The sequence below is a fragment of the Leiobunum rupestre genome, chromosome 6, assembly GCF_980474605.1.
Source record: "Leiobunum rupestre chromosome 6, qqLeiRupe1.1.hap1, whole genome shotgun sequence".
NCBI classification, from domain to species: domain Eukaryota; kingdom Metazoa; phylum Arthropoda; class Arachnida; order Opiliones; family Sclerosomatidae; genus Leiobunum; species Leiobunum rupestre.
In genome coordinates, this window is record NC_143389.1 from 49,629,125 (window position 1) to 49,650,393 (window position 21,269).

The 21,269-nt window shown below is 36.1% G+C and overlaps 1 protein-coding gene across 2 annotated transcripts in view; it reads right to left on the reverse strand.

Annotated features, from left to right (window-relative positions):
- Nucleotides 1-21,064, reverse strand: part of LOC149941335 (solute carrier family 4 member 11-like) — a 139,580-nt gene extending 118,516 nt beyond the window's left edge. For both annotated transcript variants that reach the window (XM_090177766.1, XM_090177765.1), the window contains exon 1: nt 20,788-21,064. In XM_090177766.1, coding sequence (XP_090033892.1) covers nt 20,788-20,917 — 130 coding nt within the window. In that variant the 5' untranslated portion in view covers nt 20,918-21,064. The remainder of the gene's footprint in view (nt 1-20,787) is intronic.
- Nucleotides 21,065-21,269: the final 205 nt, after the last annotated feature.

Consider the following 21,269-nt stretch of genomic DNA (forward strand, 5'->3'; position numbering starts at 1 on the left):
GATATTATCCACGGATAGAAAGGGTTTTAACATGCAACAAAATAATTTATTTTTCGGATAATCGTCGGTTGTGGATAAAAAAAGATAGTGATTAATTCTTATCGAAACGCCGACCTCTACTATTTCCTATATGTTCTAATATCTAAATCAATATAATAATAAGTATATAAAATAGCGAGATAAGTATCTACATAAGTGTATAATATTGCAACATAAGTGTGACACTTTCTGTTCTTCACATGCAAAACTTTTAAAGAAAGCTATTAATAAGACAGACTGAATTACGGGCTTCGTCGTCGTTTTGCGTCCGCTTGCTAACGCGTCACACGAAGCATTTGACAGCGCCTCGCTAGGGGGAGATTTTCTTCTTGTGATGACGTCACTCCATTACTAGTTCTCGGTAAAATATTCCCCAAAGTGACAAACTTATATAATAATAAAGTGGAGAGGTTAGCACTTTCGCCTCGCAGCAAGAGGAGCCGGGTTCGATCCCAACTTGTGGCACTGGGTGAAAACTCGGAACTACTCCTTCTGCGTGAAGTTTGCAAGTTCTCTCCCCACTGGTTTAAGGGGTTTTCCCCCGAGTTCTTCGTTTTCCCCTTCAAAAAAACTTTTCGAGGTTAACGATAATAGTAAGTGTAGGGAGCTGTCGGCTCGCGTGGCATGAAAGGCTTGCCACCACTCTCCAACGCATTGTAATCCGGCCACTTGGATTAATGGCTTTAAAAGTCGCCTGATGACTTAGGCCTAAGGTGGTGTCTCGGGTATTAGCCTAGCTGGTTATTATTAATATTATTGACTTATGGTATCTATACAGGAAATAAAAGTGAAACATGTACCCTTTCAGGCTCGAAACGCTAAACCATACGCGATCGAATAACATTACCAGTATAAAGATGGATACTTATCGCCTAAGAAAATATATTATACACTTTTGATATTACTGAAAACACCGTTTGAAACGTTACTTGGTTTTAGATTTTATTAGAAGTTAAATTTACTTTATTTAGCATCTTTATGGAAAATTGAACTTATAATTTATTTCGATACTTCTAAACGCTTCGGCCATTTACGATTCGTTGATTTTATCCGCTATTGAGTACCTTTACCTTTCCGTCAAAAACAGCGGTGTAGCTCTAAATTTATCGAATTCATCAAAAATTTAATTAAAAATCGGAAATTTTAATTTTTAAAATCCGAATAAAAGGATTGACTTCGCTGGCTGACCTATTTATTTGAATTTCCCCGCACTGTCACCTTCAGAGCCATACATGGAAACAGAATATTTACGTGGAAAATATTTCATTGAAAACGCCGTTGAAAATGCATGAAGATAAAACTCCGCTAGATGGCTCGCATAGTGGTAAAAAAGGGGAGAGAGAGAAAGAGGCGGTGAGTGGTGGAAGGTACAGCGTCTAGCGGAGAGGCCCACCTCGGCCGCCACACCGATGGAGTGATGGAGATTAATCCAAAGCCCTGAAGCGGAAAATATAATTTTTGGGAGCGTGCCTTGTAAAAAAAAATCGACCGTGCATAAGGAAACGGTCTAATAGAAGCCCGAATTACGAGTCAATAGATGGCGTAGCGAAACCAGGTTACAAGACATAAAAGAAACGAGTGCGACAGAAAGGAGAAGGAACCTTCAGGAAAACCTTCGCTTTTTACCCCCGTCAAATAAAGACGATGGAGAAAAAAGTGAATTTTAAGGAAAATTCCTTTTTACGCGGCCTTTTTATGCAAATTAAATAGGAGAGGGGGGAGGAGGAGGCAGGGTGAGGGCACCGGGGGAATCGTAGTGTAGTTCTCTCACGTCGCGCGTCGCCACCGTACATAAGTGAATTACAAAAGAGAATGGCAGGGTTAGCGCGCGGGGATAGACATGAAAACGAGGTAAGACATTACAAACAGCGCTGGCTGGCGGCGGAGGACCCGTGGCTCCGTAGCGTGGTTCTCCAGGACCAAATCGATTGGGTGGACATCCTTAAATCCAAGCCCCCCTTCGGCGGAAAGCCTCCCGTTTCGAGCTCCGCCACGTCACCATCACCGGGGCCAGATTCGCTGCATTTTCGATCCCGAAATTACGGTCGATAGATGGGGTTGAGGGCTGGTGGCGAGGCTAAAAATCTGGCCAATACCTTCGCCGCCACCGCCTTTGACTCGGACACCCTAGAAACAAAACTAGGGGACCGAGACTAAGGTCTATTCATCATCCGAACGTAGGGGTACACCGTGGTGGGGCCACGCTACGGATGGAACCCTCGCTTTTTTTATTGGCGTAACTAGACATGGATGGTTGTATTGAATGAAGAGCGAGAGAGAGATGAAAGAGGGACAGATCTGAGAGAGCGATAGGCGTGAAGAATTTGACGTAGCACTCGATTATATTGCTTCGCGCTATATATCCTAACAACGGGGGAAAAAGAGGGAATCCATCTGTTAGAATTAACCCTTTTTAAAAGCCCTTTCTTGATAAATAGCGGGTTGCGATTACGGCTGACGTTGAAACAGATAGAGATTTGCCGTTACAACGCTCAGTTTTAGAAACAATTTTGTTACAAAAACCGCGCGTGCTAGTTGAAGGAGGATTTCGTTATCCGACAAACGATGGCGCTACTCATCACTATATCATCGCGCGCGCGGCTTTATTAGGGTGAAGGGGTAAGACCTCCTATTGCCGCGTGGCGCCATCTTATGTCGACAAGCGAAAAACCCGTCAATGAACGAGGGGTGTGGTTGGTATTCCGTTCTATTCATTTTTCGGTTTGAGTTATAGCGCATAAAAACCTAGAGATTATGTTCCCGATAACGCCGCCAATGGTGACTTTTCCACGAATTCTAGTTAGTTCTACTATTAATTGACACCCGGGTAGCTTAAAACCCGCTACAGTTTTCACCCTGTTGTCAAACTACATCATCTACATATGGTAACAACCGATCCAACAGCTGCGTTAAAAAAGTAAAAGAAAACACGAAAAAATCAATGAATAAGTATGGTACTTCCAGAGAAAAAATTGCCTAATAAATGTAAAAAATGGGATGGATAGATTTATCCATTACAGGCGTATGACGTATGACACAGATATGATAGGGGGGGCACCGAAAAAGGGGAACCCTGGAGAGGGAGAGACAGAGCCGATATGATGAGAGCTCATGGTCATCAAAAAGGTAACGTCGTCTTTCGAGAAAAAAGAGATAAAAAAGGAGTAGTGCGGGGGGGGGGGGGGCACGGTAAATAGCTATTGATAGAATATCGACTTTCTTAAAAGTAGGTTAATGAAGGTAAGCCAGTTGTTCTCGCTTCATCCGTACACGCTGCCATCAACGATGAAATAAATGTTACAAAATCGAACAAAATGGCTTAGTACGAAATCAAAATCGAATATTACTTCTCGAGAAAAAGTATTTTTTTAGAGTTAGTGTGTGTTAAGGGTATCTTGAGCTATTTTTAGGAATAACAGATAGATTTAATTATTAAAAGATTTCAATATTGATTAAAGTAATTCCAGAAGTGTATAACATCACTAACGAGAGAAGTATCAAGCTAGGTCATTAAAATTAAACGTAGTTTTTCGAGTGGGTTAAGGGTATTTTGAGCTATTTCCAGGTATAACACATAAATTCAGTTAAAGGGGAACGGTCAAGCTTTAACCAGTTAGATAGCCCTATAGTCCATTAAAAACTAAAATTTATGGCGAAAACCGCATCAAAAAAATATTGAGTGGTTACTTTTTAATAAAATAAAGAAATTTCGGGAAATTGAAAAGCGCGCGTCCACCTGGTGAGAAGTCGGTGAGACAGAAAAACAACGTAAAAGCGCGCGCTGCTGAAGACGCAAAAAAAATTGTTTTGCACGCGCGCCGTCCAGTTATAAGAGACCTAAGCCTAAATTGCGCGATTTTAAAAGTTAGGATAGTTCGCAAATCGCTCATACGGGGTTAGGTGCGCTGGCTACGTGTTGCCGCCATTTTTCCGAATTTTTCCCGCCGAGTTCGCGCATAACTTCTTACAAGGATGCTGGCGCGTTCATCCCTCCTACTTCGCCTCCCTTCCTATCCTCCTTGGGGAAATCCTTGCTCGCGGAATTTCGACGAATGTGTTGGCCGTGGTAGCGCGAGAGATCAAAGGCGGCCGTGCTTTGACCAGTGCTACTTAGTTCGTCCGTTCCTCACTACGAGGCGTTATTTGTTGGTTTTAACTTCCTTCCCTCCCCAAGGCATACTTTACCTTCTCCCCTCCCAACTTGTATTTCGCTCGTAACATTCATTCAGAAATAGGTTCGATTGACACACTTTAAGGTAATTATGTCACTTTTGGTATTAATATATATCCGTCTCATACTAAAATTATAAATGAAACACGACGGATACTTCATGGTTTAAAACATTTTAATGTTAAAATTTATAAAAACGCTAGCTTTCGGGTCGAAACCCCTCTCTTCAGGCGTCAGGTTTACAATTAATTTATAATTTTAGTATAGAATTTTACCATGGTTAATAAATTAATTATCTATGATTATATCCGTGTACTGATTCTAATTTAAAAATTACACTACGAAGTGATATTTATATATAAAAATGGTATTTCTCCGATGTTATAAATTTTAGAAAGTTAGTATTTGATGTATATCGTACAGCACTAATTTTATTCCGGAATATTTATTCTTACAAGGAGACTACCCGAGGTGTTACACACCGATGTTGTTCAAACTCAGGGATTGGTAGACCTTCATATAACTTGAAAAATCCTAAAGGGATTTTATTCAATGGGCAACGGGTTTGCCATGGCAACGAAAAATGTTTTTGACAACATAAAATAACATGGGATTTTGACCGATTTCCCTGTGAAAAAAAAATTTAAAAAATTGATCAAAATGTGACCATTTTTGATTTTTTTCGTCAATTTTTATCAATTTTTTTTATAATTTTGGTATTTTAATTTTTTTTTTTCGATTTTGTAAAATGTTTCACAGGTCAAAATCCCATGTTATTTTCAATAGGAAAATTTCCATTTTATGTTGTCAAAAACATTTTTCGTTGCCATGGCAAACCCGTTGCCCATTGAATAAAATCCCTTTAGGATTTTTCAAGTTACATGAAGGTCTACCAATCCCCCGAGTTTGAACAAAATCGGTGTGTAACACCTCGGGTAGTCTCCTTGTTAGTGAGAATGACTATATGCAGGAATCCATACCTCTACTTGGAATGCTTATCGCCGAAGATTTTCGTCTCGATGTGGCGGACGTTTTTTTTGACGTCACTACGTTAACTTAACAAACAACAACGTGAGAGGGGAGCGCGCGCAGAGGTGATTTTTTTATCTCGTAGGCGGGGCCAAAGCCGTCAGAGTGATCTTACCATACGCGATACGGCAGGATAAGCATTCCAAGTATGTTGATACGACTTTTGCTCACAATTTCGCTCATGCAATAAAAGTTAGCTCCTTCTCATTGATTCCCTATACATAGTTTGCATCCTTACGTCATCAAAAAATGAACTGTACAATACCGCCTTTGTGCTGATGTAGATTTCTTAGTAACAGTTTCAATCGTGGGCGGGCGGATTTTAATTATTTTTAAATGATTAAGAATTTAGTTTCACGTTAAAATTGGTTACCGGCCTTGTTATAATTGTTCGAGTAGTTCAATTTTATTTAAATAACACGGGTTTAAAATCTTATCTGGTTTTGTTTGGGGCCCATAACGATATTAATTTAAAAATTTGAAAGGATAAATCTAATTTTCGTACGTTTTGTCGATTCGATGAGATTGCCAACCAAATGGCTACCTATCTAGTAGCTACGCGTGAAATGGTTTGAATTTTTTATATCCTCTCCCGGTTTCCATGGAGACCATATTTTTTATATTAGTTTAGACAGAATAGCTCTTTATATAAAATACGGGAGTTCAAGTGATTACGTAAGATTCATAGTGCAGTTAAAGTTAGAGAGCGCGCGCACATTTTTGTTTTTGTTGAGCTCGCGTGAAAACGCACGAGACCCTCTACACGGAAATATTAGGAAGCGCGCTCTCCAAAAAATAACACTTTTTATAGAAAGAGCTATTACAACATCAGATAGAGGTATCCAATTATATTATATTTTATAATATTTTGACATATATAGTGCTTTTCAAATACATCACACACTCCAAAACTACTACACTGGTAAGTTACTGGTTTTCACTAGAGAGATTAACCAAGACACTCTAGAAGTTGGAAAGTCAACGTCGGGAGTGTCTAGACGTTCGTGAAATTTAACTATTTAAAATCAGTTAAGCGTGCTTTCACTTTGACTGTTAAAAAAATGTACAATTACAGCAGAATTTTAAACATTGTCTAAACGCCAACATTTGTTTTCGTGTACCCTGCTTTACTTTAAACGTGTCTCCAATTTCGCCTATAATATACAAGGTTTAGAATAATTTCAATTTCTAAACGTGAATAAGAATAAAAAAGCATGTTGCTAGAAAAGGAACAACCTAAAATAACTATCACTCGATTTGTTAAGTAGAGAAATTTTCATACACTCTAAGAAATAGGGGTGTTTAAAAGGTGTTAAGAAAGTGTTACACCTCGTTCACACCGTTTTAACACTTCCAAAACGGAGCAACTTTTTAATGGTGTAAAAATAGTGTGACAACACTATACAAATGTTTAAATAAGATAAACTTTCCAAGAAATTGGGATTCATTTCACACCGTTCTAACACTATTTCCACTCAATATGATAAGTCCAACCCAGATTCAACACCTTAACCAAACAAATTAAACCGGTTTTAAGCACTCTCCACAGTTCGTGAAACAATAAATCCAATAACATGTAAACGCACTTTTAATCAGTTATGACGCATCTTTTAAGCGTTAATACGCCCTTTATTAAGAGTGAAATCACACCTTTTAAGCGTTAATACGCCCATTATTAAGAGTGAAATCACACCTTTAAAAGTGTCAATGCGCCCTTTTCTTAGTGTGAAATCACACCTTTAAGTGTTAATACGCCCTTTTGTTAGCGTGAAATCACAACTTTAAAAGTGTTAATACGCCCTTTTGTTAGTGTGAAATCACACCTTTAAAAGTGTTAATACGCCATTTTGTTAGTACAAATCACACCTTTAAAAGTGTTAATACGCCCTTTTGTTAGAGTTAAATCACACCTTTAAAAGTGTTAATACGAGTTTTTGTTTGTAGGAAATCACACCTTTAAAAGTGTTAATACGCCCTTTTGTTAGTGTGAAATCACACCTTTAAAAGTGTTAATACGCCCTTTATTAAGAGTTAAATCACCTTTAAAGTTTTAATATGCCCTTTTTTTGTAGGAAATCACACCTTTAAAAGTGTTAATACGCCCTTTTGTTAGTGTGAAATCACACCTTTAAAAGTGTTAATACGCCCTTTTGTTAGTGTGAAATCACACCTTTAAAAGTGTTAATACGCCATTTTGTTAGTGTGAAATCACACCTTTAAAAGTGTTAATACGCCCTTTTGTTAGTGTGAAATCACACTTTTGAAAGTGTAAATACGCCCTTTGGTTAGAGTTAAATCATACCTTTAAAAGTGTTAATACGCCCTTTATTAAGAGTTAAATCACACCTTTAAAAGTGTTAATACGCCCTTTATTAAGAGTTAAATCACCTTTAAAAGTGTTAATATGCCCTTTTGTTTGTAGGAAATCACACCTTTAAAAGTGTTAATACGCCCTTTTGTTAGTGTGAAATCACACCTTTAAAAGTGTTAATACGCCCTTTTGTTAGAGTTAAATCGCACCTTTAAAAGTGTTAATACGCCCTTTTGTTAGTGTGAAATCACACCTTTAAAAGTGTTAATACGCCCTTTTGTTAATGTGAAATCACACCTTTAAAAGTGTTAATACGCCCTTTTGTTAGTGTGAAATCACACCTTTAAAAGTGTTAATACGCCCTTTTGTTAGTAGGAAATCACACCTTTAAAAGTGTTAATACGCCCTTTTGTTAGTGTGAAATCACACCTTTAAAAGTGTTAATACGCCCTTTTGTTAGTGTGAAATCACACCTTTAAAAGTGTTAATACGCCCTTTTGTTAGTGTGAAATCACACCTTTAAAAGTGTTAATACGCCCTTTTGTTAGTGTGAAATCACACCTTTAAAAGTGTTAATACGCCCTTTTGTTAGTGTGAAATCACACCTTTAAAAGTGTTAATACGCCCTTTTGTTAGTGTGAAATCACACCTTTAAAAGTGTTAATACGCCCTTTTGTTAGTGTGAAATCACACCTTTAAAAGTGTTAATACGCCCTTTTGTTAGAGTTAAATCACACCTTTAAAAGTGTTAATACGCCCTTTTGTTAGTGTGAAATCACACCTTTAAAAGTGTTAATACGCCCTTTTGTTAGTGTGAAATCACACCTTTAAAAGTGTTAATACAACCTTTTGTTAGTGTGAAATCACACCTTTAAGTGTTAATACGCCCTTTTGTTAGTGTGAAATCACACCTTTAAAAGTGTTAATACGCCCTTTTGTTAGTGTGAAATCACACCTTTAAGTGTTAATACGCCTTTTTGTTAGAGTTAAATCACACCTTTAAAAGTGTAAATACGCCCTTTTGTTAGAGTTAAATCACACCTTTAAAAGTGTTAATACGCCCTTTTGTTAGTGTGAAATCACACCTTTAAAAGTGTTAATACGCCCTTTTGTTAGTGTGAAATCACACCTTTAAAAGTGTTAATACGCCATTTTGTTAGTGTGAAATCACACCTTTAAAAGTGTTAATACGCCCTTTTGTTAGTGTGAAATCACACTTTTGAAAGTGTAAATACGCCCTTTGGTTAGAGTTAAATCATACCTTTAAAAGTGTTAATACGCCCTTTATTAAGAGTTAAATCACACCTTTAAAAGTGTTAATACGCCCTTTATTAAGAGTTAAATCACCTTTAAAAGTGTTAATATGCCCTTTTGTTTGTAGGAAATCACACCTTTAAAAGTGTTAATACGCCCTTTTGTTAGTAGGAAATCACACCTTTAAAAGTGTTAATACGCCCTTTTGTTAGTAGGAAATCACACCTTTAAAAGTGTTAATACGCCCTTTTGTTAGTGTGAAATCACACCTTTAAAAGTGTTAATACGCCCTTTTGTTAGTGTGAAATCACACCTTTAAAAGTGTTAATACGCCCTTTTGTTAGTGTGAAATCACACCTTTAAAAGTGTTAATACGCCCTTTTGTTAGTGTGAAATCACACCTTTAAAAGTGTTAATACGCCCTTTTGTTAGTGTGAAATCACACCTTTAAAAGTGTTAATACGCCCTTTTGTTAGTGTGAAATCACACCTTTAAAAGTGTTAATACGCCCTTTTGTTAGAGTTAAATCACACCTTTAAAAGTGTTAATACGCCCTTTTGTTAGTGTGAAATCACACCTTTAAAAGTGTTAATACGCCCTTTTGTTAGTGTGAAATCACACCTTTAAAAGTGTTAATACAACCTTTTGTTAGTGTGAAATCACACCTTTAAGTGTTAATACGCCCTTTTGTTAGTGTGAAATCACACCTTTAAGTGTTAATACGCCCTTTTGTTAGAGTTAAATCACACCTTTAAAAGTGTTAATACGCCCTTTTGTTAGTGTGAAATCACACCTTTAAAAGTGTTAATACAACCTTTTGTTAGTGTGAAATCACACCTTTAAAAGTGTTAATACAACCTTTTGTTAGTGTGAAATCACACCTTTAAGTGTTAATACGCCTTTTTGTTAGAGTTAAATCACACCTTTAAAAGTGTTAATACGCCCTTTTGTTAGAGTTAAATCACACCTTTAAAAGTGTTAATACGCCCTTTTGTTAGTGTGAAATCACACCTTTAAAAGTTTTAATACGCCCTTTTGTTAGTGTGAAATCACACCTTTAAAAGTGTTAATACGCCCTTTTGTTAGTGTGAAATCACACCTTAAAAGTTTTAATACGCCCTTTTGTTAGTGTGAAATCATACCTTTAAAAGTGTTAATACGCCCTTTATTAAGAGTTAAATCACCTTTAAATGTGTTAATATGCCCTTTTGTTTGTAGGAAATCACACCTTTAAAAGTGTTAATACGCCCTTTTGTTAGTGTGAAATCACACCTTTAAAAGTGTTAATACGCCCTTTTGTTAGAGTTAAATCGCACCTTTAAAAGTGTTAATACGCCCTTTTGTTAGAGTTAAATCACACCTTTAAAAGTGTTAATACGCCCTTTTGTTAGTGTGAAATCACACCTTTAAAAGTGTTAATACGCCCTTTTGTTAGTAGGAAATTACACCTTTAAAAGTGTTAATACGCCCCTTTGTTAGTGTGAAATCACACCTTTAAAAGTGTTAATACGCCCTTTTGTTAGTGTGAAATCACACCTTTAAAAGTGTTAATACGCCCTTTTGTTAGTGTGAAATCACACCTTTAAAAGTGTTAATACGCCCTTTTGTTAGAGTTAAATCACACCTTTAAAAGTGTTAATACGCCCTTTTGTTAGTGTGAAATCACACCTTTAAAAGTGTTAATACGCCCTTTTGTTAGTGTGAAATCACACCTTCAAAAGTGTTAATATGCCCTTTTGTTAGTGTGAAATCACACCTTTAAAAGTGTTAATACGCCCTTTTGTTATAGTTAAATCACACCTTTAAAAGTGTTAATACGCCCTTTTGTTAGTGTGAAATCACACCTTTAAAAGTGTTAATACGCCCTTTTGTTAGTGTGAAATCACACCTTTAAAAGTGTTAATACGCCCTTTTGTTAGTGTGAAATCACACCTTTAAGTGTTAATACGCCTTTTTGTTAGAGTTAAATCACACCTTTAAAAGTGTTAATACGCCCTTTTGTTAGAGTTAAATCACACCTTTAAAAGTGTTAATACGCCCTTTTGTTAGTGTGAAATCACACCTTTAAAAGTGTTAATACGCCCTTTTGTTAGTGTGAAATCACACCTTTAAAAGTGTTAATACGCCCTTTTGTTAGAGTTAAATCATACCTTTAAAAGTGTTAATACGCACTTTATTAAGAGTTAAATCACACCTTTAAAAGTGTTAATACGCCCTTTTGTTAGTGTGAAATCATACCTTTAAAAGTGTTAATACGCCCTTTATTAAGAGTTAAATCACCTTTAAAAGTGTTAATACGCCCTTTTTTTGTAGGAAATCACACCTTTAAAAGTGTTAATACGCCCTTTTGTTAGTGTGAAATCACACCTTTAAAAGTGTTAATACGCCCTTTTGTTAGTGTGAAATCACACCTTTAAGTGTTAATACGCCTTTTTGTTAGAGTTAAATAACACCTTTAAAAGTGTTAATACGCCCTTTTGTTAGAGTTAAATCACACCTTTAAAAGTGTTAATACGCCCTTTTGTTAGTGTGAAATCACACCTTTAAAAGTGTTAATACGCCCTTTTGTTAGTGTGAAATCACACCTTTAAAAGTGTTAATACGCCCTTTTGTTAGAGTTAAATCATACCTTTAAAAGTGTTAATACGCACTTTATTAAGAGTTAAATCACACCTTTAAAAGTGTTAATACGCCCTTTTGTTAGAGTTAAATCATACCTTTAAAAGTGTTAATACGCCCTTTATTAAGAGTTAAATCACCTTTAAAAGTGTTAATATGCCCTTTTTTGTAGGAAATCACACCTTTAAAAGTGTTAATACGCCCTTTTGTTAGTGTGAAATCACACCTTTAAAAGTGTTAATACGCCCTTTTGTTAGTGTGAAATCACACCTTTAAAAGTGTTAATACGCCCTTTTGTTAGTGTGAAATCACACCTTTAAAAGTGTTAATACGCCCTTTTGTTAGTGTGAAATCACACCTTTAAAAGTGTTAATACGCCTTTTTGTTAGAGTTAAATCACACCTTTAAAAGTGTTAATACGCCCTTTTGTTAGTGTGAAATCACACCTTTAAAAGTGTTAATACGCCCTTTTGTTAGTGTGAAATCACACCTTTAAAAGTGTTAATACGCCCTTTTGTTAGAGTTAAATCGCACCTTTAAAAGTGTTAATACGCCCTTTTGTTAGAGTTAAATCACACCTTTAAAAGTGTTAATACGCCCTTTTGTTAGTGTGAAATCACACCTTTAAAAGTGTTAATACGCCCTTTTGTTAGTAGGAAATCACACCTTTAAAAGTGTTAATACGCCCCTTTGTTAGTGTGAAATCACACCTTTAAAAGTGTTAATACGCCCTTTTGTTAGTGTGAAATCACACCTTTAAAAGTGTTAATACGCCCTTTTGTTAGTGTGAAATCACACCTTTAAAAGTGTTAATACGCCCTTTTGTTAGAGTTAAATCACACCTTTAAAAGTGTTAATACGCCCTTTTGTTAGTGTGAAATCACACCTTTAAAAGTGTTAATACGCCCTTTTGTTAGTGTGAAATCACACCTTTAAAAGTGTTAATACGCCCTTTTGTTAGAGTTAAATCGTACCTTTAAAAGTGTTAATACGCACTTTATTAAGAGTTAAATCACACCTTTAAAAGTGTTAATACGCCCTTTTGTTAGAGTTAAATCATACCTTTAAAAGTGTTAATACGCCCTTTATTAAGAGTTAAATCACCTTTAAAAGTGTTAATATGCCCTTTTTTGTAGGAAATCACACCTTTAAAAGTGTTAATACGCTCTTTTGTTAGTGTGAAATCACACCTTTAAAAGTGTTAATGCGCCCTTTTGTTAGTGTGAAATCACACCTTTAAAAGTGTTAATACGCCCTTTTGTTAGTGTGAAATCACACCTTTAAAAGTGTTAATACGCCCTTTTGTTAGTGTGAAATCACACCTTTAAAAGTGTTAATACGCCTTTTTGTTAGAGTTAAATCACACCTTTAAAAGTGTTAATACGCCCTTTTGTTAGTGTGAAATCACACCTTTAAAAGTGTTAATACGCCCTTTTGTTAGTGTGAAATCACACCTTTAAAAGTGTTAATACGCCCTTTTGTTAGTGTGAAATCACACCTTTAAGTGTTAATACGCCCTTTTGTTAGTGTGAAATCACACCTTTAAAAGTGTTAATACGCCCTTTTGTTAGTGTGAAATCACACCTTTAAGTGTTAATACGCCTTTTTGTTAGAGTTAAATCACACCTTTAAAAGTGTTAATACGCCCTTTTCTTAGAGTTAAATCACACCTTTAAAAGTGTTAATACGCCCTTTTGTTAGTGTGAAATCACACCTTTAAAAGTGTTAATACGCCCTTTTGTTAGTGTGAAATCACACCTTTAAAAGTTTTAATACGCCCTTTTGTTAGTGTGAAATCACACCTTTAAAAGTTTTAATACGCCCTTTTGTTAGTGTGAAATCACACCTTTAAAAGTGTTAATACGCCCTTTTGTTAGTGTGAAATCACACCTTTAAAAGTGTTAATATGCCCTTTTGTTAGAGTTAAATCACACCTTTAAAAGTGTTAATATGCCCTTTTGTTAGTGTGAAATCACACCTTTAAAAGTGTTAATACGCCCTTTTGTTATAGTTAAATCACACCTTTAAAAGTGTTAATACGCCCTTTTGTTAGTGTGAAATCACACCTTTAAAAGTGTTAATACGCCCTTTTGTTAGTGTGAAATCACACCTTTAAAAGTGTTAATACGCCCTTTTGTTAGAGTTAAATCATACCTTTAAAAGTGTTAATACGCACTTTATTAAGAGTTAAATCACACCTTTAAAAGTGTTAATACGCCCTTTATTAAGAGTTAAATCACACCTTTAAAAGTGTTAATACGCCATTTTTAATAGTTAAATAACAATATTAAATCTACAACGCCTGGGCCAATGAAATGATCCATAACCCCGAATTTCACCATCGCGCAAAGCATATCAACATCCGTGAATTCTATACAACAGACCTGGTCCGAGACGATCAGCCATTACGTCTTAAGTAATATTTTCATCGAGGGTGATCACTTAAGAAAAATGAGGAGATGAAGGCATTTTTTGTTCTTAAGCTATCAATAATCAGTAGTTTTTTATGCATATTTTATCTCTCTGTCCTTCTGTTTTTTAGCAGATAAGAATACTTTTTGTCGCGCTTGGTTTTCGGTATAAAACACCCGGGCATTATTGCTCTTGGTCGTAGTTAAAATTACGTCTTAGGCAAAGCATGTTCGTTGTGGCGTTGCTTTAGTTATACTTAACGTTTTTGTAAATTGTCTGCGTAATTTTACCGCTGCGCTCGGTTTGTCGTGCTGTAAACTGCAACTCTTTTTTCTATGGTTTTTTAACTAATAAAAGGTTTTTAGAACACTACAAAAATGACATAGTAACACCATTAAAATTGATATTGAGCTCTGGTAGGTGGAATGTACCTTTCAAAAAGGCATTTTAACACCTTTATAGGTGTTATTTATCTCTTACCAAGTGAATTTTCACCTTTGAAAGTCTGATTTCACACCTTTAAAAGTCTGATTTCACACCTTTAAAAGTCTGATTTCACACCTTTAAAAGTCTGATTTCACACCTTTAAAAGTCTGATTTCACACCTTTAAAAGTCTGATTTCACACCTTTAAAAGTCTGATTTCACACCTTTAAAAGTCTGATTTCACACCTTTAAAAGTCTGATTTCACACCTTTAAAAGTCTGATTTCACACCTTTAAAAGTCTGATTTCACACCTTTAAAAGACTGATTTCACACCTTTAAAAGTCTGATTTCACACCTTTAAAAGTCTGATTTCACACCTTTAAAAGTCTGATTTCACACCTTTAAAAGTCTGATTTCACACCTTTAAAAGTCTGATTTCACACCTTTAAAAGTCTGATTTTACTCTTTATACGAACTTATTTACACCTCTAGAGGTGTGATTCAACTCTCATCAGGTACAATTTTTATATTTAAAGTGCGAATTTACACCTTTAAGAGTGTTATAAAAAAAGTGTTTAAATAGTGTGGAAAAGGAGTTTTAAATCTCATTTTTTACACCGTATTTTTAAGACAAAAATCTTGAAGGTGTTAATACGGGGTTTGATTTGTGTAATAAAACGCCCCTAGCAGTGTCAAATTTCGACTCATGAAAAAGTGTACAAATAGTGTTAAAACGGTTTGAATCAACACCCCAATTTCTTAGAGTGTATTAAGTATTTTTATTTAAACGCTATAGATATTATACTACGGCAGAAATATGGCGTCATCTTCAAGTATGCATATATATATTAACCTCTCTATTAAGTAACTAAAAAAAGGCAATTCAATTTTGACATTTTACGTACGTAGAGTATTATACGAAGGTAAATTTTTCCATTTTTATAGTGTTGATGGCATACTTCCTTTCTGAATAATATTATTCATTTCTTATTATTTAATGTAGTTTCGCAAAGAATTGTTAGAGGAGAATCATATTGCGAGATACGATATAAATAGTTAAAAAATATAATATAAATATATTCTTGGTTTAATTAAATTGATTAGTTTACTTCCCATTTCATTAATATCAATAAAAATACTCCACTTAAAAATCGTGAGGTTGTAGATCTATATAGTTAATCATAAATTAAACAGTCATTATATAAAAAGGTCAGATTAAAAACACTTGGAAATAACTACTCGAAAAACGAAAATGAAATTGAAAATAATATTTCTATACACTTTGCACCTGGTGGGGTACTTCTCCCTGAACCCCGTTCTACTCTGTACTCCGGATAATGGTATCCCATGGACACAAAAGGAGTTGTATTTCAAAGGGTTAATAAATATTCATTCATTCACCCTAACTTAATATAACTAAAGCTATACTATAGACCTAAGTTCGCGAAAAGTGATTCAACCTTACAAATACAATTTTTTATTTAATTTTACGATATATATGTTAAAAACGTGAAAATTTAAATAATTATGAGCTACTACTAATTATCAGCTAGGATAATGCCCAAGGCACCACTTTAGGCCTAAGTCATCAAGCGACTTTTAAAGCCATTAATTCAGGTGGCCGGGTTACAATGCGTTGTAAATATACAAACGTTGTAAATATATCATTTTAAATTTTCTTTTAACACTCGACTTTAAGGGTGCGTTTCCTTTTCACTCCACTGAATAGTTCTTTTTATAAAATAACCTTGGCCATCTTGTTGAAATGTTGCCTCCCCGCTTCAGCTGTGGATCCGTTTTCTCTCCCACTAAAGAGTTTATGAACTCATTCTTAGGCATTGGCTGAACTATTCCTGGGCAACATTTCAACAAGTTGGGCAAGCGTAAAGACATTTTATAAAATCAACATTCGCTATTTGTTTTATTGTTTGTATATATATGATTTTTATTTCTTATTTAACAGCTAGCTTTACTTTTGAAGATAGGATTTGTAACTTGAGAACTGCAATTTCCTCCCTGATGTAAAAGAGGATTCTTTTGTACTAAAGAAAAACTTGATAAAAATTAATTCAATAACATTTTAACGCACAGATTTTATGTAGGAAACTGGACTAAATGATAGGTAAACCAAGATTGATACCATATTTTCAGATTCAAATTCCCTGACTTTTCCCTATTTTGTTTTAACATTTTCTAGACACATTTTTAACTTCGTATTTTACTTTAATAGTTTAAAAGTAACTCTTAACTAAAAAATCTTTATTGCAATTATTATTAAAAGTTTTGTTTAGCTCACCTTCATAATATTTTGAAGATAAATTAAAATTCTGTATATTTTTTACAAATTGTTACAATTTCGGTCTATTTTCAAATTCAGTGTGCTTTTACTGATAATTTAGAGCTACGTTTTCTTTCCCTGAGGGTTGAAACCTATTTTAAAATTCAGTGATCTGTCATTGACTGTTAAAACTGATTTTCAAATTCCGTAACCTTCTCCTCTGACCAGTTAGGCCTATTTTCAAATTCAGTTGCCTTCTCGCCTGACTTGTTAGGCCCATTTTTAAATTCAGTGACCTTCTCGCCTAACCCGTAACCTTCTCCTCTGACCTGTTAGGCCTATTTTAAAATTCAGTGACCTTCTCGCCTAACCCGTAACCTTCTCCTCTGACCTGTTAGGCCTATTTTAAAATTCAGTGACCATCTCACCTGACACGCTAAGCTTATTTTCCAATTCAGTTACCTTCTCGCCTAAACTGTTAGGCCAATTTTCAAATTCAGTAACCTTCTCCTGTGACTCGTTAGGCCTATTTTCCCATTCAGCGACTTACTCGCCTGACCTGTTAGGCCTATTTTCAAAGTCAGTGACCCTTCTCGCCTGACACGTTAAGCCTATTTTCAAATTCAGTGACCTTCTCGCCTGACCTGTTAGGCTGTTTACATCTATTTTCAAAAATTCCCTAATTCCCTGAGCTGTTAGGCGTATTTAAGAATTCCCCAAGTTTCCCCTCTCCCGTGGCAACCCTGCAAGCGTCCCTTATAAGATGGGCGAAATAACCCGCAAATAAAAGAGCTGTAAATAATCCGTGGCAGGCCATAACAGCGCTCCCGATCTTGACACTCGACAAGGAGCCCGAAGCCAAGGCATCGAGCGGTGCTCTAGAGATAGACGCGGGAAATAACCATTAACCGGTTAAGTTCGGACTTGGGAAAAAGCGATAGAAGAATAAAAAAACTGCGGAATGACGACGTCCCCATTTGTGATTGAAAATGTCTAAGAAGGGAGCGACGTTCGTCACACACGCGGCGGGGATTTAGATGGTTAGGCTTAACTCTCGCCGCCGCGCCGATAGGGAAACGACATTCTCGTATTATCCGGATAACAAATGTTAAAAAGGGGTGGTCGAAAGGGACGATTTTCCAAGCGTGGTAATCATATTTTTATCTCCCTTCTCGGGGATGGTTGAAAGGAAAATATATATTCACCGCTATTAAACGCTTATTTCCTCTCGCGCAGGAAATAGAGTAGCCGGGAGACGATGTATTTCCATGTCGGGACGGCGGAGAGATGGGCCTTTGAGCGAAAGGGTGCGACGGGTTGAGAGGCGGGAGCCCCGCATTCGTAAAAGAAGGAGATAGAAATATGGAGAGTAAAGAGTGCCTTAAATGTCATCTTAGGACGTGGGTGCGCTCACCACTTACGAAAATTGTTGATCAAATTTTGGAAATTTTATCAAAAGAAGTGGTATTTAATCTAAATATAATTTAATGAAATATTTTTTATAATAATTTGATTCGAATTTGATCAAATCTTACTTGATCATACTTTGATCCGAATCTGATCAAATCTTACTTGATCATACTTTGATCCGAATTTGATCAAATCTTACTTGATCATACTTTGATCCGAATTTGATCAAATCTTACTTGATCATACTTTGATCCGAATTTGATCAAATCTTACTTGATCATACTTTGATCCGAATTTGATCAAATCTTACTTGATCATACTTTGATCCGAATTTGATTCAATCTTACTTGATCATACTTTGATCCGAATTTGGTCAAATCTTACTTGATCAAAGTTTGATAAATGTTTATTTTATCAAATACCATTTGATCAGAATTTGATAAAATTGTATTTGGTAAAATTGTATTTGATTAAATTGTATTTGATTAAATTGTATTTGATTAAATTGTATTTGATTAAATTGTATTTGATTAAATTGTATTTGATTAAATTGTATTTGATAAAATTGTATTTGATAAAATTGTATTTGATAAAATTGTATTTGATAAAATTGTATTTGATAAAATTGTATTTGATAAAATTGTATTTGATAAAATTGTATTTGATAAAATTGTATTTGATAAAATTGTATTTGATAAAATTGTATTTGATAAAATTGTATTTGATAAAATTGTATTTGATAAAATTGTATTTGATAAAATTGTATTTGATAAAATTGTATTTGATAAAATTGTATTTGATAAAATTGTATTTGATAAAATTGTATTTGATAAAATTGTATTTGATAAAAATTATATTTGATAAAAATTATATTTGATAAAAATTATATTTGATAAAATTATATTTGATAAAAAAAAGTTGCTAGGCATACACATCTGGTAGGGGGTAATTAGAATTTTAACTTACTGTAGATTATAGAAATTCCCAAAATCGAGTATAAATAGGTTTAAAGCAGAGAAGGTCATCTCTAATGGTTCTCTAGATAAATTTTGAATTACCTTGAAGACACGGTTCAAGGTCATAAAGGCACGTTCTATGTGTCCTGGAAATTTCAAGTCTTTAGTTAAAACACACTTTGAGTTATTGGTCCTGTATCGTTAAATTGTAAAATAAAAAATGGGACATTAAATTTAAGATCTGTATAGTGTCTTAACGCGAATTGTCAATTACTATTCGCTACCTGTAAGCAAAAACCCAATTTGAGAAACACAGGTTTTGTATAAAATCTATAATTATGACTATAGCAAACTAAAAATGAAACTTCGCAAAAATTGGCTAAAAAAATTAAGTAATGAGTCAGCGTAATGTAAAAACCTTCGATGATTATTATTTCGAAGGTCCTTTCAAAAGTCACGTATCTCAACTTGCTTGACTTTTACTCTCAGATTGGGTATAGTTAGAATTGAAAAGAAAATGGTACGTAGAAGTTAAGACCCAAACTGGCTCAAGTTAAGATAATATTGTAAAGACAAAATGAAAATACTTAGCTAGGCTTTCATTGGTATATCAGAAAGTACTAAATATAAATTCGGCAGCCTATCACGTACTACAACTGGGCCTGCGTGCTCCGATTATAGAAACGAAGGTCCCTAGTCACCATTTCCTCCTCAGGTTTTTGACGTATATAAAAAATGGATTGATTTTCCCCCCCATTCTTTCACGTATCTAAAAGTAGTAAGCGAATAAAATAGGCCTAACTAAGTGAGGGTCATTGCGGCGGCGGCGTCTGCTCGTTGTACGGTTCAGCTGATGGCATCGAAAACGGGCACTGGTACTCGCCAAATCCATAGACCCCGGGCTATATCGGATCAAGGATGCGGCCGTACCAGCGGAGACAGAGAGTGAGTTACACCGTCGGATAAGTTCGGAGGGCGTCCTCCCTCGAACAGAGAGCGAGAGAGAGAGAGAGAGACGTGGGAAGAGGAGGAGGAGGAGGATGCGGGAGTCGACTCGTTGAAGTTCGCCGCATCTTCCGCGCTTGCGCCGTCCATATTAAAAGCTGGTAAGGCGTTCGGACGAAGCTTAAAAGCACGTACGGACCTCTCAGTGAGGTGACGTTAGGCCTAATACTTCCCCTTATTTTCATCTTTCCCCGCATTCTCTCTTTTGCTTCGCTCCTTCAAACAATTTCAAAAGGACGTTTTTAGGATCCCAACACGTCCATAAAACACTGTCCGTCTTTCTACCATTTCTCTCTCTTTCTCTCTGGCTTCGACCTTTTCTCTCGTCATGTATCTCTCTGCGAAACGACTGACTCCGAATATAAATAAAAACCCACTCCGTCCTTTCCCAATATGGCGATAAAGGGATTTAAAGCCGGCTTGTTGCTTATTCCGGAAGGGTTCCGATATATTCGGGGAACGGCGGTTAAAACGAGAAACGCGCGCTGGAGAATTGGCGGTCAGCTAAACTATAAACAAACCATTCTTAGGCCTTTGCTTCGAACGTTTAGCCTTTACAGGCCGAGTCCAATTTCACCCTCTCCTAATCCTTCGATCCTTTAAGCGGGGGTCAAAGGGAACGATCTATAGATCGCCTCTATTTTATACGCGTCGCTTTTCCCACGACCGAATTCTTGATAAGTTTAATACGTTACTTACGATAGCCAAAGGGGGTATAAATAGAAATAGGAATATAAATAGCTGGAACGAGAATGTAGGCGAGTTAAGCCTAACGACGGTGGTTCATTTTCCTTTGAACCAAGGCCGTTTGGGATCACTTGACTCGAGGAACTACGACGGAAGAAAGCGAATTCTAGGTAGCTCTATTTGGACTTACCGTAGGCTATTCTCCATTCCCCGTTTCTAAACACCCACTGAAAGTGCCGAACGGGTTTTTTGGTGGTCTCGACGCTGCCGTAACGTCGCAGGGATCCTTTGAAGGAACCCCGTACCCTGCGGACGCTCATAGCGGGTTTCTCGGCCGCGCACTCGTCTTCACGTTTGTTCACACGCACTCACGCAACAGACAACGGCACACCAGCACGCGCACTCTTCCAAATGGAAATTCCGCGATCCTTCCGTTGAAAGTACCGAGTCCCTTCGCGCTCCACCAAAATACGCTTCGCGACTGCCAAATTTCCACCGCTTACTTCCCGCGCGGAAAACCAGGGCCCGCCACCGGCGTTATTCTTACCCGTTCGAACCTCTCCTTCCTCCCCCTTCCCCCGCGTCTCGCGCACCCCCCCCCCCCCTTTTTACTATCGGGGCTGCCACCCCCATCAACACCGCCACTCTTTTTTACTACTTCCGTTCCCGGTA